This window comes from Pagrus pagrus (assembly GCF_965226575.1).
Source record: "Pagrus pagrus genome assembly, chromosome: 23".
Taxonomy (NCBI): domain Eukaryota; kingdom Metazoa; phylum Chordata; class Actinopteri; order Spariformes; family Sparidae; genus Pagrus; species Pagrus pagrus.
Genome location: NC_140205.1, coordinates 10,789,530 through 10,816,788, shown reverse-complemented (window position 1 = coordinate 10,816,788; position 27,259 = coordinate 10,789,530). Strand labels below are relative to the sequence as shown.

Genomic DNA, 27,259 nt, shown 5'->3' with positions numbered 1-27,259 from the left:
AGACCATGGCCGCTTACATAAGGGCTGGGTGGGCCAAGTATATCATTCCTCCTTTCAGTTTAAATCTAGGGGGGCCGCAATCTTAATAGGCAAAACAACTCCTTTTGTTTGTTCTCATTCTTTCTCTGACAGGCAGGGCAGGTTTGTGATTGTTGAGGGAAAGCTATATAATGTCCCCCTGGTCTTGGTTTGTACATACGCTCCCAATATTGATGATGCTCAATTTTTTTTATCACTATGGTCTTCAATTCCAAATTTAAACTCACATCATTTAATTATGGGGGGAGATTTCAATTGCGTCTTAAGCCCAAAGCTAGACAGATCGTCCCAAATTCCCCGGCCGCCTTCTAGGGCAGCAGAAAGCATTAAAACTTTTCTTGAGGATTATGGTGTTGCGGATCCTTGGCGGTTTAAGAATCCAAATACTCGCTGCTTCTCCTTTTTCTCCCCTGTCCACCAATCGTACTCGCGGATTGATTACTTTCTTATTGACCGAAAACTCTTGTCACATGTGAGACACTGCAAATACAAAGCAATTGTAATTTCGGACCACGCCCCTCATATACTACAATTAGCTTTTCAACATAAAACAGTAGCTGCCACCTGGCGATTTAATAACTTATTGTTAACTGATAATGCTTTTGTTTCATTCATCTCTACCCAAATAGAGCAATTTGTTTCTATTAATAATAATGGGGAGGTCTCAAAGGGGACACTTTGGGAAGCTCTTAAAGCCTACATTCGCGGGCAGATAATTTCTTACAGTACTTCCTCCAACCGATCCCGCCTTCAACGTCTCTCAGAGATATCTGAGGAAATACAAAAGATTGATCGTCAACATGCTGAAACACCCACACCTGATCTTTACAATAAAAGGATTTCCCTACAATCAGACTTTGACCTCCTATCCACTGAGGAATCAGCTAAATTATTACTGCAGACTAGACATAGATTATACGAACAGGGCGAGAAGGCTGGGCGTTTACTGGCTCAACAGATCCGCCGATCAGCTGCATCCAGACTTATAACGGAGATTCACTCAACTACAGGTGAAATACTTACTGACCAACAGGAAATTAACAATGTATTCAAATCTTTTTACACAAGCCTCTACACCTCGGAATCTAAAGGTGACCATAGATTAATAGATGACTTTCTAAACAAATTACAAATTCCAACAATAGAAGCAAGCCAGAGGGCTAATCTTGAAGAGTCTTTCTCTCTTACTGATTTAGTGCTTGCAATAAAAAATATGCAGGGCTCCAAAACTCCTGGCCCCGATGGGTTCACCGCTGAATTTTTCAAAGTTTTTTCCAAATTAATTTCACCTGTGTTACTTGAAGCCTTTAATGAGGCCTTTATTGCAAAAACTCTGCCCCCTACCTTTTACCAGGCATCCATATCAGTTTTATTAAAGGAAGGCAAAGACCCTAGGGAACCAGGATCTTATCGTCCCATTAGCCTTTTAAACGTGGACACCAAATTACTAGCCAAGATGCTTGCCACTCGACTGGAAGGGGTTCTCCCATCAATTATATCACCAGATCAGACTGGGTTTATTAAAAATCGCTTCTTGTTTTCGAACCTCCGCAGACTCTACAATGTACTATATTCCTCCGGCCCGGCCCCTCAGCGTCCAGAGGTCCTTCTTTCCCTGGATGCTGAGAAGGCCTTTGACCGGGTCGAGTGGGACTTCCTTTTTGCTGTTCTAAGAGGGTTTGGCTTTGGTGACAAATTTATAACCTGGGTGGAGCTACTGTATCAGTGTCCCCTTGCTTCTGTGTTAACCAACTCTTTTAGGTCCTGTTATTTCCCTCTGCGTCGAGGAACGAGACAGGGTTGCCCCTTGTCCCCGCTTCTCTTTGCTCTCTCTATTGAGCCTCTGGCTATTGCCCTGCGTTCTCTAGAGAGTTATGATGGGATTCATAGAGGAGGGATTGAAAATAGAGTGTCCTTATATGCAGACGACTTGCTTTTATATGTAACAAATCCGCACAGATCTATTCCAAACATCATGTCTATTTTAAATAAATATGGTGAGGTTTCTGGTTATAAGCTAAATTACTCTAAGAGTGAGCTTTTCCCAATTAATAAGTCTGCACAGAGTCTCTCATATTCTCACTTCCCTTTCAAAATAACAACAAATTATTTTAGACATTTGGGTGTAGTGGTGACAAGGAGTATAGCCGGTCTGTTTGCTGCAAACTTTAAGCCATTACTTGAACGCACTATTCATGATCTGGAAAGGTGGTCCCATCTTCATATCACCCTCGCAGGTAGAACCAACGCTATAAAAATGAACGTCCTTCCAAAATTTCTGTTCTTATTTCAAACTATCCCAATAGTAATACGGAAGTCCTTTTTCATGACCCTTGACAAAATTATTTCTAATTTCATATGGAACAAGAAGAGACCTAGAATTAGGAAAGCTTATATACAGCGACCAAAACCAGGTGGAGGGATGGGACTGCCTAATTTTCAGCTTTATTATTGGTCGTGTAATATACGTGCTCTATCATTTTGGGTTCAGTTTGATAAGCAGGACGAGAATCCTTGTTGGGTACAGATGGAACATAATTCCTGTGGTTTGACATCTTTGACTGCCCTCTTGTTTTCTCCAATGCCTTTATCATTGCACCATGTTAAGAATAACCCCATTGTAACCCAATCCCTGAAAATATGGTCTGGTGTGAGAAAACAGTATGGTTGGCACAGGGGCTCCCTACTCGCTCCGGTCTATCCGAGCCACCTTTTCTCCCCGTCTGTTATAGATAACTCTTTTGATATTTGGAAACGTAATGGCATAATCAATATGAAGGCTCTATTCATAGATAAAATATTTCCCACCTTTTTACAGCTGCAGATGAAATTTAATCTACCACGATCACACCTTTTCAAATTCTTTCAGATTCGTAGTTATGTTAAAACAAACACACCCTCCTATCCCAATCTGTCTGAGGAGTCCCCTATGGAAACCTTGTTTTCCTTCAAACCCTCAAAGAGGGGTGCTATTTCCTTCTTTTATAATCTCTTGTCCAATCAACAAAGCCTATCACTAGAATTTATAAAGTCTGCATGGGAGGGTGATTTGGGGGTGACCTTGACAGCTGAGCAATGGAAAAAAGCCCAAGAGGGGGTGCACACAGCCTCAATCTGTGCCCGACATGGCCTCATCCAGTTTAAGGTACTGCATCGCCTTCACTTTTCCAAGGTTAGACTCTCGAGAATGTTCCCAAATGTGGACCCATTGTGTGATAGATGTGGGCTCTCACCAGGCTCTCTGGCACATTCTTTCTGGCTCTGTCCTCATTTACACACCTATTGGAGCTCGATTTTCAACACCCTATCAGAAGTTTTCAAAATGGTGGTTCAACCAGATCCTGTATTAGCCATTTTTGGAGTAGTGAGAGAGAACAATAAAAATCTTTCTGGAACCAAATTGAAAATTACAAAATTTGTCACGTTGTTGGCGCGGAAACTGATCCTTCTTAATTGGAAAAATCCTCAGCCACCGAGCTGGACTCAGTGGCTGAGGGAAATCATACAGCTCCTTAAACTTGAAAAGTTGAGGTACACAGTAAGTGGCTCCTCGGATAACTTTGAGAACATTTGGAAGCCATTCATGGACTACATTAGAAATAAGCTTTAATTCTCCTCTTTTCTTAATGCACCCTAGATGTAATGGACCTCTACTACTTAACATCATGTATACATTTGCCACATGGCCCATCATAATGTACTAATCTTTTTCATTTTACGCAACTGCAATATGTAAATGTTTGTCCGTTTTCTTTTTGTTTTGTTTGTTTTTGTTTTGTTGTTGTTTCTTTTATTGTTACCATGTCTATTTTTTTTTCTCTTTGTGCTGTTAAACTTTTTTTGAAAAAACCAATAAAAATATTATAAAAAAAAAAAAGAGTCGACCCCTAAAATCTAACCCTCCACCAGGCTCATTTCTACTTGAAATGCAACCACTGTCTTCTGAGCCCTTTCATAAGGTAACTGAGCTCAGCTAGTTTAGTCCTTAGAGCATGAGACTATTAAGCTTAAGGTTGTTGGGTCAAGCCCCACGCTGAGCAATGGTGTTTTAGACTGCTAAGTATGTTGTTGGTATATAAAAGCACAATAAAATGGCTTTGATATTGGTTGAAGCCAACATGAAATAAAGCACATCAAGTTCCACAAGATCTTCCATGAATGTTAATGCCATTTTTCAGAGAAATGACTGATCAGAAGGTGGTGCAGCTTTTATATATAATAGATCTGTTATCCTGAACACAACCTGCTCCATAAGTTACGATGAGAATTTACCCAATCATGGTAATGCTATAAACTAATTAATCAACTTTACCTATAAAGTTGTGCCCTGTGGTTTGAGGAGAATCAACCCAGAAATCCAACCCTCCACCATCGTCATTGTTCACAATCCATGAACATTAACGCAGCCACATATTAGGACCATTTTCCCTGCTCACATAGCCCGGCTAGCTCAGTCGGTAGAGCATGAGACTCTTAATCTCAGGGTCGTGGGTTCGAGCCCCACGTTGGGCGAGTGTGTTTTGGACAGCTCTGTCCACTCATAAAAACAATTTCCCTTGCATGTGTTTGGTCTTCTGCTGGATGAACAAAGGAAGCCATTCAAGTGTTGACTCTGTCAATGTATCCTGTACCCAGGACATCTTTGGCTGTTGTAGGGCGGTTCTCTCTTAACTGAACTCTGGCTCTGAGTAGTCTGGCAATGTTAGACTCAAGGACCTTTAGGGCCCATTTCCATTGGTACATAAAATATTTGGATGACAATGACAAAAATGTGTTCAATAGATTTTAAATATTCCATACTGCTTCCAAATAATTGTGTGACTGCCTGAACAGCTACAAGAAAAAGTGACAAAGCAGCACTGCCTGTTAGAAAATGTGGATGTTAAGAAATCATAAACTGAGGTGAAAGGGTTCACTGTTTCTGAGATTTTTTTGTGATTTAAACAAAACCAGCAGGAAGACATGGGGGAAGGAGAGGCTGAGGGTCAGGACACAGAAATCTGGAGGGCGAAGTTTGACTTTATATTCCTCAGCAATGGCGTACCAAGTTGCAGGAGTAAAGATACGATCAGGAGGTTTAAAAAGGCTCCAGACTCCTCAACAGCAGCCCTGAGCAGCAGTATAGAAACACCATTATGAGTAAGAGCAAGGGGATAAAGTATAATAGGCCTATATTGACTATTATAATCCCTGTCTCTCTGTCTGTCTCTATTTAAACCATTAGGTTCTTACAGGCTTACACTGCATGTAGACTGCTTTATAAGTTGGCTGCCTGCACTGCGCCAAGCCCAAAAGTGCCTGAGCTGTGTGACCGAATGTGTGTGTGTGTGTCTGTCGTAGTCTGGTACAGTCCAGGCAGCTCAGCTAACGAGCTGCAGTGGGAATACAGCCCGATGGCTTGTACCTAAAACTGCTCCTGGAGGACTGAAAATACTGCACTCCTTTAGCACTAACAGCTGAGCAGAAATACAAGAGAGGTGTGTGTTGTGGGCACTCCAACATCACTTGGTAATTGTATTTTAACAGGTTATTTAATCAGCCAAATTGACTAAAGGAACATATTCATATTTACAGGCCTGGCCTCTGGGAGCAGTTAGCTCGGTGGGGACAGAGGATTAAACACATTCATATCTGGGAGCTGTGCCTTGCTCATGAGTCCGAGTGTACAACTCCCCACCCAGCATTTTATTAAAGTCTATTAGCCCAATTGTCCAACTATTGCACCTACTAATGAAAGTTAAGCTACAGTTAGAGGTGGGCCTGTGAATGTGGTAACTATAGTGGAATACCTTCACAGAGAACAGGGCTTATAAAGCAATAAAAAACTTAAACCTTAAACTGGCCCTCGAGGAGCAACTACACAGGGCTGGACTTGCAGCACTAATGGCTGCAGAAATAAACAGCAGAAACAGACTCCAGCATTGACTGTGTATAGGTGTAACATCCCAGTGGGACAATCTGAAAAGATTGGAAGTTATTTAGTCCAAACCGATTCACAGGGTTATGACATTTTTAGGTTCGGGTTACTTGTTCGAATGGCACAGATGCTGTAAATGAGAAAGGTGTGGGAGAAGGATTCCTGAGGTATATTCATTCATTTAGTCTATAATGAGACATTAAGCATCAAGAGTCTTGCTAGTGTTAGGGTGATTTCTGGCGGATGCGCTCAGCATACTGCACTGCCCTAATGTTAGCTAACTAGCGTTTTGAATTGAGAACTAAAATGAAACGACTGTTTATAAACAAAAAAATTAGCAAAATGATCAACTTCAATACATCCTCATCTTCTCTTTACGATATTTTCATCAATTTCCTCTCAACTCTCACCCTAACCTAAAAAACCCCAGAGATTTGATATGCTAATCAGAACACTTGGCTACACAATGCAGTGTGTTGCTGGGATTCGTACCCTTTAATTTGTCTGAAATGAACCGTTCCATTGAAGTTAGTTTGTCATAATGATTTTATGGCTGTCCTGATATAAATTCCTCCTGCATGGCCATGTGGCACTAAAAGGAACTTGAACTTGTCATGTCAACGTCTGCAGGAGAAACACATGAAGCCCGACAATGGCACCAATTGTGAACTAGGATTAACGGCTTCAGATAAAGACGAGAGAAGTGTGAGAGTGGAGAGCTTGAGAGCATGTTACTGTGTGTTTTCTCTCTGTGTTCATTTAAGTCCTTCATGTGCCCCCATCACTAGCCCTTCTCCCAATTACAGACAACAGAGGACGGATGGACGGAAAGATGGAGGGTGAAAAAAGAAAGGCGGAGATTGAAGTGGGAGCTGAAAGAGTGCTGGAGAGGAAGGGGGGGAGCAGATTGATCAAGAGTGACTGACAACAGCAAAGGAGAGATGGAGTGGGAGAGACGACTGGCTGAGACTGAATGATTTAAAAGAATAGTGAAAAAGAAGAGAGGAGAGAAATCAAGAGGAGGGGGAGGAGAGAGCGATAACCAGACAGAGTGAAAGATCAAGGAACAAAAAGACAAATGCATGTAAAAAAGAGGTCGTCTGGCAAAGCCATTAAGCCTGGACTCAATAAATCTGCATAAAAACCCAGCAGTTAGTCTGCAATGACCAGCAAAGGTCTGAATGTGTGTGTCTGTAATGGCCACTGAGGGTGTACATGTGTGTCGGTCGTCTGACTGTCTCTCCTTTTGTCTGTGTGTGTGTGTGTGTGTGTGTGTGTCTAATGGTCGTTGAGGACCTCTGGGTCGTATTTAGAGAGAAAACAATCATCCTTGGAGCAGGAAGCAGAGCTGCCTAATGAAAGCCTAGAGAGACCCCAGACCACAATGCAGCACAAATGGATGGGTCTGAGGCTCAAGCCTCTTCACTCCACCTCCTCCGCCCCTCTGTCTTCCCCTCCACTCCACTCCAGCCTTACAGTTTCATCTGCACACAGACAAAAACACTTTTTCTTTGCAAGATATCAAAGTAAAAAGAGTTTTTTTTCCAAGTACAGGTCTTCTCAAGTAAACTGCAAGCCAAAGCCGACAATTAAAATGATTTGAAATGCCATTACAGTTGCAAAGTCCTTTCACTGCAGAGGCCTTATCATTAAAAATTTAAGCTGTGTGGCCAAGCAAGGCCTTTCTGTCTAACTATATTTTATTGTTAGCGGAGTTCAACCCGGTCAAAACTTGAGGTGTGAATATGACTTTTTAGAAGCGAGTGACAGAGACCGCAGGATGGCTCACGATGCGGTAATGTATTCATATGTGATTTAAAATGTGATATATGTGATCGCACCTGAGCACAGGCATTAATAACAACTATATAAAAATAGCAGGCTTTTCGCTGATGGTCTCGTTTGCTATTACAGGTCAGAGGAATCACAAGACCGTTTCATTAACACTTAAAAGTTCCTCGAAGTCACTTTAAAGCACTTTGTAAACCAGTTAAGTCCAAGTCAAGTCATGACTCAAGTCAAAGTATCCGGGAGCAAATAGAAAGAATAAAAACCCGTATATTCACACTTAAACAATAATTTATGACACACTGTTGTTGAACATGGTCAGTACAGTGACATCGCCAGGATTTTTATCATTAGGAAACTTTCCGTCACACACACGCAGACTATCAACATAACAATAATTACATTAACGGTTATTTAATCATTGGGGATGTTTAAGTACCAATCAGTACAATTGTAAAACTGTAGTCAACCTCTACATTATCAGCTGTGATGTTTTAGTTCCAGCACTGCCCTTTCCTGTTTTTGTATCTCCCGTCAATCAAAATTTACCCAATCAGTGACCTTGAAGCGGTCGGGGTTGTCACACACAGTTACACATATCCTTTGTAGTCTGCCAGCCTGTGAGGAGGGCATCACTTTGCCACAGGGCATCAGGCTGCGGAGCTGAAACAACAATGATTATGTGCATTTGAAAACTAAAGGGTTCGGGGCAACATAACATTTACATTGTTCACAGCGGTGCGCCTGAAATTTCAGTTTGTTTTATGAACAATTGAGTTTATCACAATTTCTTGTTGGATGTGCAGAAAAACATGTATTTGCAACTGTTTCTTGGTTACAATTGTTTACATGAAGTATTGATGTGTAGCATTTATATGTATATTATATGCCTTTATAGTTTTTTGCAGGGGCATGTTATCATATAAAAGATTTAGTTACATTTGGTATAATCCAACTTTGACCACATATAAGAATGACTATTGTACTGTCAGTGTTACTGCTCGTACATCTCCACATAATGGCTTCTAATGGCAGTCTGCTCTGGTTTTCTCTTCCTCATAAAAAATTAAATGATCGCGCTTCGCTTTCTTTTTTAGGTTGAATCAGTTTTATAGTGTTTTGATATCAGCGAGTATGCTGCTGCAAGCCTTGGTGCAGCCAAGTGTCGGTGTTGTTTTCTCATATTGGAAGTTTGTTATAAAGTCATTTGATTCACTTCAGTTGACTGAACAGCAGCCAGGGCCTGGAAACCTGCCGTATAACAAACCAAAGAGAAAGCATGTATTTCACTCGCTCAGAAACCTTCTATTTGGAGATTACACTGTAACAACAATGACATTTGAAGCTTGTAATTGTGCGGTATTTTCCTTCATTACAATGACTTGTAGAGTTGTAAATATGTGTATTCAGTTTTCACTGAGGTTTCTCCAGTTTGAGTTGGCTCAGACGCACTCGCAGTCACTCACTGGGAGCCGGTTTTAGTTTTAGCAGATAGAGGGTCGCGGGGCTGACAATTCATACTGGATTCATAAGAGCAGCGATATAATGTCCGACTGAGCCAATAACACTTCATACATTTTTTTAAAAATACCAAACACACGCAAATGCACACGCACATGGACTCAAATAGACTCGCAGTCACTCACACTCCTGTGCGCTCCTGCATACACACACACGATGTGTATAACTCGTCTTGATAGCTTTTATGCATTGTGATACGCAGAGACAAACACACATATGCTTATACACACAAACAACCAATTCTTTTAGTTTCACACTACAGGCCAGAAAGAGAGAGAGACGTCCTGTGTGTGTGTGTGTGTGTGTGTGTGTGTGTGTGTGTGTGTGTGGAATACGATGCCAGTTCTCTTCAGTCCTCATTAGAGACGTCATTGAGCCATAAAGGTTATTATTATGACTATGGCGCAGAAAACAGCTCTTTTAGTAAAACCTCACTGTTGGAATCACTATTACTTTTTGTAGTTCAGCTGAGGTTAGAGAGAGACATGGAAACAAATACACAGGAACAGACGACTGAAAAAAAAAAAAAAAAAAACTTCAGCAAATCCACCATTTGAAAGCTTAGGTTACCTTCCGCTAACAGCTCCCTACTGTGCACGATAGAGCTTACGTTTTGGTCAAAGACCCGCCATTTAAGACCGGCTGAATTTAACATTAGTCTAGTCATTGAGAGTCAGTCCATGCAAATGTCAGTAGGAAATATACACAAGAAGGAAGTCAGACATTCAAATGTCATTTCAAATGATTTGGTTGCAGACAAACTAGCAACCACTTTTAGCAAAGTTCTGCTCACATATGGCCATTAAGTGTCAATACATGTCAATTGCAACAAATTGTACCATGGAGCTCTTTTAATAGTGTGAAAGTAAACAGTCTTCTTACCGTTTTAACTGTATAATGTTTTAACCATTTACTTTAGATTTGTCTCTACCAGAGGGACGCTGTTGATGCTCATATAGCCATGTGCTAGCCTTGTCTTGAATTGGACATCCTCATCTCCGTGCTGTATACACTGAGCGATAATGGTTTCAGGAGGGTATTAGGATTTCCTAAATTGGCCAAACCCAACCCATTGAAATGACATGCTAATTTGTGCACGCTAACAAGCTCACAATGACACATTTTGGAGTGGTAATGCAATGTTTCAATAGCTCCAGAAATGTAAATGTGTGGGAATTGGCATTTAGGAGGGTTAACAATGACTAAACTGGAAGATGACACGCAACAAACATCTGCATCTAAATCCAGATCATCACATTGAAATGCTGCAAACATTAGCACATATTAAGGAGGGCTTTAACAACGTGTTTCATTGTTGTACTGCTCAATAAACTGCTTTTGATTCAGTTCACATGATGGATTAAAACAATTCAACATGCATTTTGCTCAAAACCTGCTGCAGTTGTTGCGCTGTGATAACTTCTATTTTTGCCACAACTGTGTTTTTGTTTGCATTCGGTATTGTATTTCATTGTGGAGCAGATCTTTTGTTTTTCTACATCTGCTGTTGAGAAACAACCCAAAACATGTTGAGAAAAGCTCCAGTTTCTTTTGAAACCTCAGAAATTGAGCCACTCCTTATTTTTTGCTGTTTTCAAAGTGTAGCGTTGGTTGAAAACTTCATCTGCACGCTTAAAAAAATGCTCTTTAATTTGGAGATTTTCGAAGACTTGAGGTTTTTCTACTGTCAAACCTGTCTACAGTCATGTAATCAGTTTACCTTATCTTTACAGAAAGCAGGGATTTTCGCTCTCTAAGGCCTGAATTTACTGCTGAGGCTCATTGAGGGTTTCTTGATCTTGATGCAACCAGTTATCTGTACTGGGAGTTTCCCAGCTGATAAACCCTCAGGACTGACTTGCTCTCACCACCACATCACCACCCTTTCCTCGAACAGTGTCAGTGAACTGGGTACAGAAGCAGACTGTCAGGTATTCGAGTCTCCAGTGGTCTTTCATGATTATTGGGCCTTCATGTTAATGCATCTGTGGGAGGGGGATATGTAGGTTTCCATGTGTGTGTTTGTGTGCTGACCATGTGTGTTTTACATGCTATTTTAGTATGATCCTAATAGCTTTACAGAGTGCCAGGCATTTTAACAGAGCCAAGGAGAGGCTTGTAAAACACACACACACTCACCACAAGACAGAGAAGAGAGGCTGGCACACTGGAACATGGTCGTCTTGAGGGAGTCTGTGAGAGAGTGTGTGTGTGCATTAAGAGGGTCAGCCAGGGTGATGGTGACACATGATGAAGGAAAACGAGAAACACGGGCCTGAATGAAAGACAGGCAGTGTGTGTCTGCGATTGTGTGTAGGCAGGGTCGGGGTCTAAAGCAGACACATGGCGCCAAGTGGCACTGCCTGGGTACGGGTGGGTTCGGATGGAGAGGGAAGGAGAGGCAAAAAGATTCAAAACTGTGATGTTGTCAAGGGAAACGTGTCACTGAAAACAGAGGAAAAACATTTAAAAAACCTACAAGCTCTCACACCTACAGTGACACGGAGCAAGTGTGAGTAAAAGGTAATGATGATGGAGGCACTTAGGAGGAAAAATAAAGGCAAGAGGAATGGTTTTCCTTAGGGGGAAAGAGAAAAGCAACTGCATGAAGAAAGAGTTTGAAAGAGTGATGGCAGAAATGGAGCGTGATGAAGATGATAAAAGAATGGAAGGAAAGAAGAAGTTCAGGGTTTTCACCCAAAAACCAAAACCTCAGAATAAAAGGAGTGTCCTTATTGCTATGCAAGTATTATAATTAACTGTTTTTTCCCCACCCAACTTTGACCGAACAATTCAATGAGCGTTCTCTAAAATAACTCTTTTCAGTGTCAGGATAATCTCACAAGTGCTCAAAACAGCATTTAAGCAATTCTTCAGTTTATGACTGACATTAGATTTTATCTCTAATAAAGCCAAGGTAGAGTCATTCCTATGTTCCCAGGGTCTTATGTTCCCAAGAACCTACATTCCCAAGATTTTTATGGCACATGACAAAGCATCCTATGTTCCCCAGTTCTAGGGTTAGGCCACACAATAATGGAGGAGGGTTTATCTGTGTTAACAGCATATTGAACTGGGGAAAAGTACCCTGAGAACATAGTATCATGGGAACGTACACAGGCCCCTGGGAACAAAGACCATTGTTACTTTGGACCCTGGGAACATAGGACCCTGGGAACATAGGATCCTGGGAACATATGTAGGACCCCTGGGAACAAAGACCGTAGGTACTTTGGATCTTGGGAACATAGAACCCTGGGGACACAGGGCCCTGGTAGTTAGGACACTGGGAACATTGGACCTTGGGAACAAAGTACCATTGGTAGTTAGGACACTGGGAACATTGGACCGTGGGAACTTAGAAACACCTTGGGAACTTAGAAACACTCCACGCATCCAGTGATTCTGTGCATCTTAAACCATTTACTAGCAATCTTTTGCATTTATGTTGCTGTTTGAAATTGCCAAAACATTCAATAGTGGTTGGGATTGTTTAATACAGTTTCACACATTTCATGCATTTACTGGTTCCAGTCACCTCCAACCAGGAAAAAAACCTAATGCAAAAACTGAAAACTTATTTGACAGGATCAATCAAAGCAAACATGTTGTCACGTTATGCTATAATTTGCAATGCTATGCTATGTTACGTTATGCTGCATCGTAATGCAGCGCATGTTTTTCAAAATAAACGGTATCAATACTGCAGTAGAAACACTTCAAACTAGAAAGATGCAAAACAACTCTTGCGGTCAGGTGACTTTGACACGAGACAGCAGAGTTCATATCCTGTCTCGTACCAAGAGTCAACATTGGTTTCTTCTAACCGTGACCGCAATGATTCCCTAACCTTAACTTAACCAGAGCAATCATACGAGCAATTTCAGGAGACACAATGTTTTGTATGATGGACTACCTTTCCTGAGAGCCCGAATCCAATACGCAGAGGGAAATTGAAGAATTCAAAACACTGTAGCATGTCTTGAAAATGTTCAGCAGAGATTTAAAGGATACGTGATTAGTGGTAAATTGGTTAGAGCGGCCTTTAAGATCTTTTTCCCTAAGTTTTAAATTTGGCTTGAATACGGCCACGAGCACAGTTTGGTTTAAATGTTTTCAATATTTTTCAAAGTTTTTGTAAACATAAGGTAGGAATAAAATACTGCAGGGCAGTATTACATTTTGTTAGAGAAGTTTTCACAACAGCCCGCATAATCAGTTTTAATTCAGAGTACGTTTTTCTTCTTCTGAGCGACCCCGGCCACTGGACCACAGATTACTGTCTGCAATTTTTGTGTGAAAGCAGGCTGATGATTAAAAATATATTCAGTCATGGTCTGTCCATGAAAGCCACCGGGACCATTTCTCTGTGCCTTTAAGTCACGCAATGATTAAATGACAAGTTAATTCAGTATATTTAAGTTTATTTAAAGTGACACCATGCCACGCTGTGCCATATCTGAAGCACTCATGCTAAACAGAGACATTTCCCAGCATTAAGACATACAATAGGGCTTTCATGAAGACTGTAGGAAACTAGAACTGCTGTACCCTAACCACACACTCTGTCACACTGCTCTGTGAGTATGTGTATGTGTGTCTAGAGTTACCGTCCTTCAATGTATACCACATGTAGTGACCGTGTATCGCCTGATATGTTTTCAATATGTTAGGGAGAGAGGGTAAAGGCATAGACAGCCACAAATTTTTTAAAATTTAATAATATACTGTTTATATTCAATATCTGTAAACACTACTGGTTAACATGACAACGCGGCTACAGCAAAGGTTAGCCAGCCTTTCTTGAATTTTTCCCAAGCCTCACCTTTTCTTTCTTTATTCTCACGTCTCTTTTCCTTGCATTCCTCGCGCTCTCACATGACAACTCTTTTGAGAGTTAAATAAATATACTCTTCATCTCCCCTTCTTGCTCCATATATGAACCAACCCTCCTCCTCCTCCCTCGTCCAATGCTGCCAAAAGCTCGAAGCAGAGTTTACTCCCTGTAAAATAAAACGTCTGAAAACAGTATTTGTTCCGCAGCCAGGAGCTTGTCGTCAGGTGACCCGCTGGAGTAAATCTTTTCAATAATTTCAAAGGCAGCGCCAAAAACCTGCCAGGCCGACCAGCGCATGCCCTATTCCTACACACACATCCGCACAGTTAGAGAAACACACACACGCAGCGAGAACAATCACACAAACCCACAGACGTCAACATATATGTACAAGTAAGCACACAGAAACACACTCAGCTGCTGATTTTTTTAATTTAATAAATTGAGAGTTCTTCATATTTTTCAATAAAGGGAGCACATTCACTCTACCTCACACATGCGCACACACACCCACATGACAGATGTCGTCCGCTTGCACGATTTTTCCTCAGCTTTCGGATGCACACTAATACACACATATGGTCTCACCTGTTCCTGCGTCATGCTGTGCAGCTGCGAATGCCAGGAGGCGGAGTCAGAGCGGTGATAGGCGGGGGGCGGGGCGAAGTCCTGCAATATGATTGGGTCTCGCTCCTGACACAGTGAGGTCAGGTGACTGATGTACAGCTTCAGTTTGCTGCGATTCTGATTGAGATCCAGGAGAGGAGAGAGAATCTGAAGGAGGACAGGAAATGAGACGGATTCATTTTATTGCACAGATGTAACAACAAAAAGCAGCCATTCGATACTGCTTGTGATGACCATCCAAAAGATTTTGCATGGATATTAAGTTAGCTGCATGCTGAGCTGTACTAGAATAGCAACACAGAGTCTTGAAGAGAAAGAGAGAGAAGTGGTCTGAGAGCAGTGAGTGCCGTTAGTTATGGTTAATATACTATAAGATAATCATTCATCATAATGTATAGATTGGATGTGATATATACACACATTTCTACAGTCATAAAGTGCTGATTTGCTTGTTCATTCATTCACTTCTTCCATTTATTTGCTTCTCTATCTATTTTTGAATTTGGCAGGTTCAGACACTATGCTTTGTTGTTCAATAAATATACCACTCAGAATTCGGACACTTAAAATGAAATGGCCGACAGTAAATTTAATTCAATATATATGAAGTAGGCAGTGATCTGCTGTCCGTGTCTCTTCGGCACTTAGCAGAATCTCAGCTCAGCAGTGTACAGTTTAGCTCATTGTAGCAACTGCAAGCATCACCAAACAAGTTAATGGAGACTATAATGAGAACTGGGCTGTACAATGGGGCGAGGCGAGATGAAAACTGACATGGGAATGGAGAGATGACAGAGGTTGGGATGAAACAGTGAGAAATTACTGCTTAGTCTGAAAGCTCCTTTTGTTAAAGGCAGCTTGTCAGTACTTAAAGATTTCCTTACAAGCATATTTCTTCCATGTTTTATTTGAAGAACCTGTTGATTGATGTGAAAGCTGCTGCTTTAAAATGCATTTTAAAATAAACTTTTGAGACACATGATCTATCGTTCTCTGTATCTTCTGAAACCAGGTATTTTCTTTACACGATTATTCAGAAGTGATGTTTCTGCTTAAAGTTGGTGTAATCTGTTTTATATTTTAAATAAACGCAGTCACTCTTTCTAACGGGAAAGATGGATGTCTTGTGCCTGGTTTTAATAGATTTTAATAAAACAGCTCAAGTGAGAGACATTAATATGTCTAGAAGAGCCAAACCTGGGAAAATAGAAAATCACTCTTTCAGTGTATGTGTAATGAAATTTGATACTTTAGTCATAAGGCAGGTTTGGTCTAGGACTTAAAACATGACCACAAACACATGGCCAGACAATATACCCATGAGGAAAACAGAGTGGCCTTTTATACGACAGAGGCAGAGACCAAAAAATGTTCACTGTTGTTGCAAAAAGCACTGATCATACCTGAGATACAATTCAGATTCCCATGTTTAACAGCAACATTTGTTTCACAGTCACCATGACTAATGTGTGTGTGTGTGAGCGCGGGAATGACGAGCTAAACAGACATACACGCATTTTGGGGGTACGAGGCAGGACAGGACCCCCCAAGAGATACATACACAGAGAGACACGAACACACACACCTTTTCCCTCGGGGAATTGCAGGATTTAAGAGCAGAGGAAGCATGTTAAGAGGACTTATAGAGTGTGTGTCTATGTGTGTGTGTTGGTAAAGTATATTCAGTCCCAGAGGTGTCTGTCCACACCCTGCGCTACATGCTCATCATCACTCAGCACACACACACACACACACACACACACACACACACACACACACTCAGGAGTTTCGACAGCAGGGTCCATTCAGCGCAGTAACAGTTTTTTCTCCCTATCTGTACTTTATCTCAGCTCTTTCACCTGATTCTCTCTCTACAGTTTAGATACAAGGTTTTCAAATATCAGTGTGATGTCATCTCTGGTGTTGATTTCACGTTTAATCTGTAGGCATTTAATTAAATTTAGAATACTCCCTTTCCCTGTGTCATCTGGAGGGTTTCCCGTCAGTGTGAATTATGTCAATTTTATTGAAAATACTTGTTTCTGATTGGTCTGCAGCTGCGTGTTAAAACTATGTACTGGCACACCTAAAGCATAGTTTTGGGCAACAGTGAAATATTGCTCGAAATGATTGTGCAAGGAATATTAAAATACATGTAACCATAGCAACCTCTCTGACGCTTCATGTCAGCTGACTAACTTAAACATGGGTTAAACCAAGTGTACGTCACCCATTGGTTTTCCTCTGGTATGGCATTATGGCCTCTGCCATCTTGGTTTTTTGAAGCCATGCCAGGATCCAACAAGGGAAATCTGGATACAGTGTCGAAGGCAGAGCTCCATTCATTCCTATGAAAACTACTCAGTGGCGCACGAAGCCAAAAATGCTTGAGTTCCTGGGTATAGAGTTACCAGGATCTCATTCAAGTTAGAAATGATTTAATCGTGCAGCTCTTCTATACTTTCCAAATGTTAGTGGACCGAATGGATCAAATTCTGGTAGTGAAACAAGTCATTTCGGGGGCTGTGACACTGAAAAAAAAAATGTATCCACTATTCAGCAGCTGCATCTTTCACAATGTAAGCCTATGGGGAAAAGTCTTTTTGGGCCCCAGTGCATCATGTGATGTAATTTGACCATTACACCACTATGTAAAACTGGCTTCTTGCGCTCTTCCTGGGGCTTAGGCCAAAGGTACGCTTGCTTTTAATAATGTGTTCGGGCACGCGTGAGGGCTGGCTGGCTAGAATAGAATATATAACACTATATGACATACATGAATATATAAAATAATGAACACTTTCACTTTCATCTCATCCATTGTTGTACACTGTTGCTTACATCCTGTATTTACTGCATCAAATAAAATGACTTTGACATTGTCTCATTACTCACATGCTGTATTTACTGATTTACTGATTTACTTACTGACTGACTGATGTGATAACCAAACAAAAACAGGAAATGAACCTATCCCAGACACACGACTTGAACATATTTTCTAAATCTAAGACCCAGCCTCAGCTGTCAAAACAGTGCAAAAACAATCTGCAGATAGGCAGATTCTCACGCATAAAAAAACTCCACATATACATCCAACATTCATTATTCAGTAACTTCATTTGTTTGAGCATCCTAGCAAACAAATGAAAGGACTAGATGTGGGTGGTTTTTGTGGAGGGGAGAAAAAAAAATCTTATTGCACGCTGTTCTCCAGCAGCAATGAAAGCTGACAGTAAATCAAAGTAACTGTCACTTCTGATTCTGAGTCCTTACCTTATTTACTGCAGCACACACACACACACACACACACACACACACACACACACACGAGCTAGAAGTAATGTTTTGTTTTTTTCGAGAGGAGCTAAACAACCTTCCCGGCTCATAGCTGCTTATTTTTGCACAAACGCATACAGATACTGCATACATACACTCTTATTTACAATATGTGTGCGTGTGCAGAAACACAACACATCGCTACACAGAAAAACACACACACACACATTCACACAGGGTTGTTATCAAAGTTGTAAATAGTGCCAGTTACAGTATTTTCCAGTGTGGACCTGCCAGTAGGTTACACTCCATTACAAAATACATTACTGAACATTTCCCTCCGGAGAAGAGCGGGAGAGCGAAGGAAAGGCAAAGAACATTCTGCATTTCTAAACACCCCCTGTTGTTGTATGTTGTGGTGTATGCTGACAATGGCGCTTTCACTCCAGTGCTGTTGTGTAATTTGACAATACGTGGACAGATCTCTTAAAATCTGGATTTACTGCTTTGAAAACATGCTCAACATATGTGCAACAGCTGTTCTCTCACACTCTCTAATCCGGACTCTTCTGTCAGAAAGCTTAAAAAAAACAAAAAAAAAACGACCGTCCACACTTTCCAGACCTGCAGCGGCGCTCCGAGGATCAAATACAAGACAAATGAGAAACAGACAGAAAGAATGGAAGGAATGATGGCGATATAAGGAAGACATTTGGAGAGCAATAACAACACCGGTGCTTTCTTTTCCTTTTGGAGAAATATTTAATGACTTACAGAAAGAAATGTCTAAAAATACGCCCTGAATTAAGCCCAGTAATAACAATGTGAAATATGAACAAAACACTGGCCTCTGAAAGTCTCTGCAGCACTGAGAGTCTTTGAATTAACTGATTTTATTAAGGTGTACAGTACGTGTATGTTTTTATTGTATAACACGACCTGCAATACTCAACATATGCAACGCGTTTAATGAGTCCACAGTGTTTTCCAATGTCTTACTGTACTATGGAACAATCCCAAAGGAGACATCATTTTATACGGCGCTGTGTGTGTCAGAGTGTGTGTGTTTGTGCCTCTTTATCGGCCTCCCATGCCTGCCTACCAGACTCTTACTGTACTATGAAACAACTCCAAAGAGAGACATTCAGCGAGCCTCACTCGCTGGACACAGTTTTAAAAAAAACTTCTTGTGGCCACATTATATGATGAAATCAGGACGTCACCACAGATCCCTCTGAGACACACACACACACATGCACACAAGTGCAAATACATTCATTTGACCAGCAACAGCTACAGAGGAGGAAGCATTTTTACACTTTAAACATGCTGGAATCAAGATAATCTCAAATAAAACCCCTTTTGATCAAATGCACACCTACAAAGATTGGCCCTCCAATATTATCACTACTGAAGAGCCCTTTAGCAAGGTACTTAATTCCCAACTGCAAAGTGAAGAAAATCGGGACTGTATCTGCACAGGGAAAAATAGTTTTCAGTCAAAACAGCTAGTCAAATCAGTCAATCAATACAGAATTACTCTGCAAATATTTTGCTAAATCCTTCAACTTTTCAAAACAAACATTTGCTTGTTTAAGCTTCTTAAATGTGATTATTGACTGTTTTTCTGTGTTTATTCATTGAAAATTAAATATATTCGGCTTTGGGGAAAAAAGCCCCCAACCAAACAAACAAACCAAACAATTAATTCTGGACAATTAATTCAAAAAGGAAATAATTATTAATTGATACTGAATATATTGACAGAACGCGTTCTGTTCAAAACCACCAAGGGTAAATTAAGATAAACCAAACGTATAGACAGAGTAGACTCCTCTGTCGATGTGGCATCGCACTTCTATAACACTGTCTGACCCCCAAAATTCACCGGGCCGCCTCCGCTGCGTTACGGCACATTTCAGCAGCGACACAAAGCGGCTCTCAGTTCTGCTCCTCAGAATATAAGTGCCAAGTCTTTTTTTTTGACGGAAGCAGACTGCAGCCGCATCAATCTGCACAAAGCAGATCGAGCCAGACAGGAAGTCAGACAGCGGAATGCCATAGTGCGTCTACCCTTTACAGACTTGCGGTCTACAGCACAGCAGAGTAGGACATGTTAACAGTAAACAACCTTAAAACAGACAAATAACTAAATGATTTAACTCCTTAGCCTACTCAACCACAGTGGAAGCACAAAAATCAAGATAAAATTATGATTTAAACACAATCTGAACAAGTCAACGACATCAGGCAGGCAAGACGCTCTTCTTCCGAAACACTCCCAGTCGGTTATGAACCCGCTTGGTATTCCATGCATTCAAAACCTGGCGCTTACATTACCCACAATGCAACCAAACCACAGACAGCCCAGTAAGAGTTTCCGAGTGAGTAATGCTAGTAGTTAACGGCAAAAGGAACCTCAAACAATGAAGAGCAGCGGGCTACAGAGGTCTGGTGAGCTCGCTTCTTCCGAACTCAACACTCAAGCCAACAGACGAATTTTCATGACTGAATAAACTGAAGAAACAAAGTGTCCTTGGAGGACAGCACAATTTCATAGTAGTTCACCTTTTTAATATGTGCAGGACCCTTCTAAGTAGCCAACTTTCTAGCTTCAAACACTGTTCTGAAGACCTTATTTCCCTCAGAGGTGAGCTTGTTTATTCAGTTATGGATATACATTCATTACATAAAGGTTTCTGTGTTTGTCTCAGCACCTCATTAATATTGTAAATGTGTTTGAATTATGTTTCCAAAACTAAATAGCGCACCTTTAATTATACTTTTCTCACTAATGCAGTTGTACTCCTCAAGATCAGTTCATCTTAAAGGCTTTTCATTCACCTTACTGTTGTGGGGTGAGGGACTTGGCTGCAACTGAACCAATATGTCAAGTATTTATTCTTTTTGTCAATGTGTATATGAACACTTGAGAACACATTGCACTTAATATTAACCACACAGGAGATAATGTTCTTCTAGTCTTCTAATTTTATTCTGTCAAGTAAGTCATGAATAACTAACTTCACTAATAATAAAAAAATCAATAATTTAACCATCAGCAGTATTATTATGTCAAAATTTGAGCTCCTGTTTTTCTTTGATATAACAAATTCATGAAGTCATTTTAAAATATTGAAAACCTCCAATCCAAAACACTAAACTCTTGGATAGAAATACACATTTTCACCTCTCCTCTGTCTTTTTCCACTGATGCATCTATACCACTGAAGACCATTAAAAGCACTGAATACCATAAAAATGTCCTCAACAATGCTCGGTGTGTGTTAAGAGTGCTCTCCTGTGCGTCTCTGCTCCAGTTGTTTCTGAAGCATTTCATTCTCCAAATGTCGGACAGAATTCCCTCACTGAAAGAGACACAATCACTCACTGTTCTGATGTAATGCACTATGGCGAATTACCCGCCTTACACACCAAGGAGAAGTGTGTCTGTACAGTACACGTGTGTGTTCAACTGCTCATGAAGACGGAAACAAAAAGAGACTTGAGAGTCAGCTGGCTGACCTGCTTCTCTCAGCAGGGAGGCGCTACCGCTAATTAATAACCAGGGTCAAACTTAGATCCGTTAGTGAACCTCTGGGCTTTTAGCATCCCAACGGGAAATCCCACTGGAGGAACTGAGCTGTGCTAAAAGCAGCATGTGCTACTCATATGTGGTACGGCCTCCACTGTCCTGCCAGCAGACCAGACCAATACTTAGAATATTAAAGTCCAGTGTGGAGGACTTAGGGGGATTCCTTGGCAGAAATGTAATATAATATTCAGAATTACAGTTTCGTTAGTGTATAATCACCTGAAACTAAGAATTGTTGTGACCTTAGAATAATCCTTTCTACACCTTCTACATCATCTTTCATCATCTACAGCGGTAGCGTAGACTCCACCATGTAGAAGGGACCTTTTTTTTCATGTTGTTAGCGGCCACTGTAGGGGAGGATGAGACGAGGGGTATTTTGTTGGTTGCAATCTGCAACCTCACCACTGGATACCACTAAGTTCTCCACACTGGACCTTTAAGATTGTGAGGCCACATTTAAAAGATACTATAAGCATTGCATAGTTTTAAATCTAATGTATTGTCTTGAGAATGACTCTAGTCTGCATTAAATGTGTTAATATTGATTGTAGGAGTGATTTGTTTTGCTCTTGCTTGACTTGAAGGTTGCATGTGCAATTAATGACCTCGGTGCCTATAAACACTGGAAACCACCATTGTGTACTGTGTACTTTTACTGTTCATTTTAGCAAAGCAGCAGCTTTCTTATCATCCAGTACATCTCACACATACTGTCGAGCCGGTTCATCCGAGAGATTAACATGTCATGAAAGAAGATTAAGCATGGAGACAGAGAAAGAGAAACTGATGCACAGTTACAAAGACGTACATGTAGAAGATGAATGAAAATATGTGAGAGATGAATGCAAAAAAAAGGAAATGATCAAAGTTATCAATAAAGGCAGAAAGAAGTATTGAAAGGTGTAAAAATACACACACACAAAATAGGATGAAAATGAAGAAAATGGAAGTTGTGGAAAAAATGATATGAAATGAAATCAAAAGAATTTGTTGAGATACTGAACAGATGAAAAACATAATTCAAGAGCTGATTCGAAAGCATTCTTCTTGAAGTAATGAATGGACCTCACTGCAGTGAACAAGAAACACACAAGAAAATGACACATTTCTTACCCAAACTTAAATTACTCTCAGATGAAGATGAAGAAGGGTTTCAAGATTGAGACTGAAAAAATGAGCATGGCCAAAGTGAAATAAAAAAAGGAGTGAAATGATCACAAAAGTCACGGATGAAACAAAAGTAAGAAGGATGAAGGACGAATGACGAGCACATCCAAATGTGATCGGATCCAGATAAAGAAGACGCTCACCCTTCTGTACAAAATGGCGGACTGAGAGAGAAAGAAGGCATGTGATTCGCTAGGCCCAAATGCCCTCCTCATCGTCCTATTGGTTAGTTCGGTCCAGCCGCAGCGTGAGTTTGGAGAAAGCAGGAAGTTAGTTTGTCGAAGCAGAAAATTGTAGACAAACAGAAAACTTTTTAAAAGGACATTAGCATCAAATACGCCCAAATATGGAAATGTGAAAAGCTGTTATTGACTGTAAAGTCTTTTACTTGAACATAGACCTGTTAATGATAACTATAGGAAGATTGGAAATGTTAAATTAGAGCATGCTGTCAACCGAAGAGTAATGATTAGTTTTATGTGGAGTGTATTAGGGACGATACTTAAACATTTTTCCCAGGCGAAGGCTCAAAGCCTCGAGCAGAGATCTTACCTGGTCTGGGGAGGGCTTGTGATTGTTGGGCTGCTCTGAGTTTGGAGAGGAGACCTTCAGGTGGTCGTCCTCATAGTTGTCAGCCATCAACTTCATCCGGTTTTGAGTCTACAGAGAGAGAAAGAGAAAGACAGAGTCACAAACAAAGCAGTGACAACACGCATTTTGGGAACAGAAAATTACATTCATGTTTGAGAAAAACACCAGAAAGCAGTGTGTGATAAGAGGAAAACCAAAGAGCCTTGAATTCCTCCAGGAGTTAATTTGCAGAGAGGAAGAAGAGAGGAGAGTGTTGGACGACTGCCATGAGCTTAGCCTTCGCTAACACACACTTTGTGCATGTGTGTGTGTGTGCATGAAAGACCGAGAAAAAGTCATGGAGACAAAGCGAGGGATCTTCAGGAAGAAAAAGATGGAAAGAGATCATTTCTAACTCTCCATTTGTGTTTTAAATATTAGGTCAGTTAGGTTGTTTTAAAAGGGAACTATGAACATATCATGTATTTTGCAAATTTGAACTGCACACACACACACACACACACACACACACACACACACACACACACACACACACACACACACACACACACACACACACACACACACACACACACAACCTTTGACATACCACCTGTTGTGAAGCTTGTTAACTGCTGCAGAAAAATAACAGACTTGCTAACTTGCCACTTGGGGAGAAATCCATAAAGGCTAAGACAAATATTAGTCTGTACACATACAAGACCTGTAAATCACTACATGTGCTGTACACAAAGCACACACACTTGCAAGAACACTTTGATGTACAAACACACACCAACATACAGTGTGCAGACTATCCTCATTTTGTCATTTCCATTTTCTCTCCCCTTCTTTCCCCCATCATTCTCATCTCGTCCTGTTTGTCCTTTCACTTCTCCTAGTTTTCTTTCCTCTCAGCTCGCTCCTCCTCTCTTGCTGCTCCATCTGTTTCCCATGTTATAGTTACATTTGAAGCTTTACAGTAGGCCTGGAAGTGAGCGAGGGAGTCAGACAGAGAAAGTGAGGGAGGGAGTCAGTCTAAATCTGTCAGTCTTGTACAATCTAAATCCCCTTAGCCTCTCACTGAGCCCCACAAGGAACAGGGGCTTAAACAGGCCAGACTGAGGTTTTGTGTGTGTGTGTGTGTGTGTGTGTGTGTGTGTGTGTGTGTGTGTGTGTGTGTGTGTTTGTGTGTGTGCGTGTGTGTGTGTGTCTGTTTGACAGAAACTAAAAGAAGTAAGTACCAACTTTCATATGTGTTTGACTGAAAGCTAAATGAAACATCTGAGTTGTGTGTGAGCAGGAGATAGTACTATACCAAGTGTGTATTCCAGCTATATATGTGTGTGTGTTTGTTTGTGTATGCACATAAGTCAAGTTGATGAGAGCCTCCCCTGGCGTGCACACACACACACATATTCATTTCCTCATTTTATAAAGACAGCTTTAAAATAAACACACGTATATTTAAAACAAACATGGAAAGTAAACAGTTCATCTTGAAACCACATAGTACAGGACTTGGAGTCCACACACACACACACACACACACACACACACACACACACACACGCAAACACTGACGTTGTGGAGTGGCGTTGTGGATTTGAACACACACCTCAATTGTGAGACCAGAGCTCCCAATGCTTGGAAATGAGTCAGTCTTTGAGTCTTCAGTTAAGCGGAAAGGACCCTAAAACAACCATAAATGTCCTGTGTATAGCTGACATACTTTAGTTTGTCTGTGTCCATACATCACAAGTCCGAAACATCGAAGGGAATGTGATTTGATGAGCTGAAAGAGCAGTCCAAAACATCTGGCTGACCATAACAAAATGATGTCTCTTTGGCAAGTGTACACAGAATTGAACCCTCAGCAGTACATCCTCCTTTCACAGATTTTCCACATTTTAACATTTTGGCGTGATAACTCTAGCTGTGGCTTTTTTCTTCTTTAAGGAGCCATATGAAGAATATATAAAGCTTTGAGTTAATTTGTTTTTTGGAGGTCGAATCCAGGATAAGTTTGGAAAATACATCCATCTCTCTGTCTGTCCTCTGCCTCTCTGAACTGTCATCACTACACTGCTAGCCTAAGTCCCCGTCCTCTATACCTTCCTATCCCTCTGTTCTGCGAGTCTGCTTCTGCTCTATACATTTTCTCTTCATCAGCAGGGTCTTTGGCTTTGATTTGGAGCGATGGACGTCTGAACACATTAAATATGAATAAACAATTAAACTTAAATTTAAAAAATCTGCTTCTCCTTATTTTAGAGAAAGAAAGACTTGGGGACAGGGAAAGAAACAAAGGACAACAAAGGAGGAGTGAGAGGTGGCAGATTTAAGTTGAAGAGGATAAGCTGTGTTGAGAGGGCACCTGATCTCTGATTTCTCCAACATGGCTTTTCTACGTCCAAATCTCCCTACCCCTCTGCAAACACATTGTATCCGTCTTTGTCCCCTCCTTCTTTCTCCTCATCTTAGAGCTTTCTGAATCTAAATAATCCCCTGAGTTCCTCCCTTTTCCCTCTTCCTGTCTTTATCTCTCAGCTCTCTTGGACACAGTATTTTCTTTGATTAAGTCTATCCGTCCTGTAACAAAATGTACCTAACACTGTGCTCATTTGTCCTCCTCTCTCTTTCTATAATGATCTTAGTTTTTTTAATTTAAAGTCTCTTTCTCTCCTCCTTTTATTTTTTCCTCTCCTCTCTCTCGCTTTCTCTCCCTCTTGACTTTTGAGCTCCTTAACATGCCCCCGTATCCGTGACTAATTCTCTCTCCCACTCTTTTCCTCTATCGTCTCGGCAACATGTCCTCATTTCCATATCTTTCCCTTTCTTCTCCTCTTGTCATTGTTCTGACTCTCACGAGTTCCTTGTCTTTTTAGTTTTCATTTTATTGTTTGTCCCCTTTGTTCTTTTTGCACTTTCCATTTTGTGCTGACCTCAACAATGTTCTTGATATCTGAAACATACATGCAACAAAGATTTAGAGTCAGACGTCAAACCAACAAAAAAGATTTTGTCTCCATGTGGTCCATAGCAAATCAACTCCGACAAAAATTAACTGGTTTGGCTACACCAGCATTTAAAATGTTGAGCTAATGCAGCTAAATTAATTTGTGTCAATTTAAACGCTTCGATTGCTCGACTAAATCTGTGCAAATTTTGTGTAATTTGGCTCTAAAATTTGTGCCACTGACCAATACCAAGCCATCTTGACAGTGCAATACAACAAATTACCATTGCTGTCATTATGTAGTTAGCTCGTTTAGCGAGAGTATTGGTGCTTACAGGGAGCCTTGGGACGGGCCAGGCCGGGCTAGCTGGTTAGCATGCTAACTTCAGTAGATAATCATAATGTCAAAACCTTTTTTTAATCTGTTTTCACATTTTGTGGATACTTTCAGTTAATTTTTGAATGTTTTCAATTAAAATCCTTGTAAGTTGCAATCATTCACTTTCATTGAACGTCCTGTTTTGTGTAACCAGCAGAGAGTTAAGTGACAGTCGATGGTGCATATGTGTCTTTTGAATAAATTGTATGAGCTGTCTTTTTTCTTTAGTGAACAAGCAAACATTCTGACTGACGGTTAAGAAGCTCTTCGCTGAATGAATTGATGTGAAATCACAATAACAAAATGTCAAGGTGGAATAAACGGCATGGTACGGAGAAAATAGAAGGAAGCGCTGGCATGTCCTGGCTGCCAGACATGTTAGCAATTACAGATTGAAAAAGGAAGAAGATGTGTGCAAGACGGAGAGGACACGAAGAGAAAGCAGGGTGAGTACAGGTGAGGGGAAAAAGAGAGGTATGCGTGGAGAAGAGAACAAACTGAAGGAAAGGAAGAAATTAACACCGTCCTCTCCTCATCCTCCTCTCTCATTTTCCTCCCTGGCCTTTCTTTACATCGTC

The 27,259-nt window shown here is 40.8% G+C and overlaps 1 protein-coding gene across 9 annotated transcripts in view; it reads right to left on the bottom strand.

The window, feature by feature from the left end:
- Positions 1–27,259, bottom strand: part of LOC311252680 (ELKS/Rab6-interacting/CAST family member 1-like) — a 136,168-nt gene that overhangs the window by 9,033 nt on the left and 99,876 nt on the right. For 6 of the 9 annotated variants that reach the window (XM_084346054.1, XM_084346057.1, XM_084346058.1 and 3 more), the window contains 2 exons: positions 23,326–23,433; positions 14,691–14,876 (listed from right to left, as the gene is read on the bottom strand). In XM_084346054.1, coding sequence (XP_084202180.1) covers positions 14,691–14,876; positions 23,326–23,433 — 294 coding nt within the window. Of the gene's footprint in view, positions 1–14,690; positions 14,877–22,916; positions 22,993–23,325; positions 23,434–27,259 lie in introns of those variants that run through there. The other 3 variants (XM_084346060.1, XM_084346061.1, XM_084346062.1) reach the window with 1 other exon arrangement.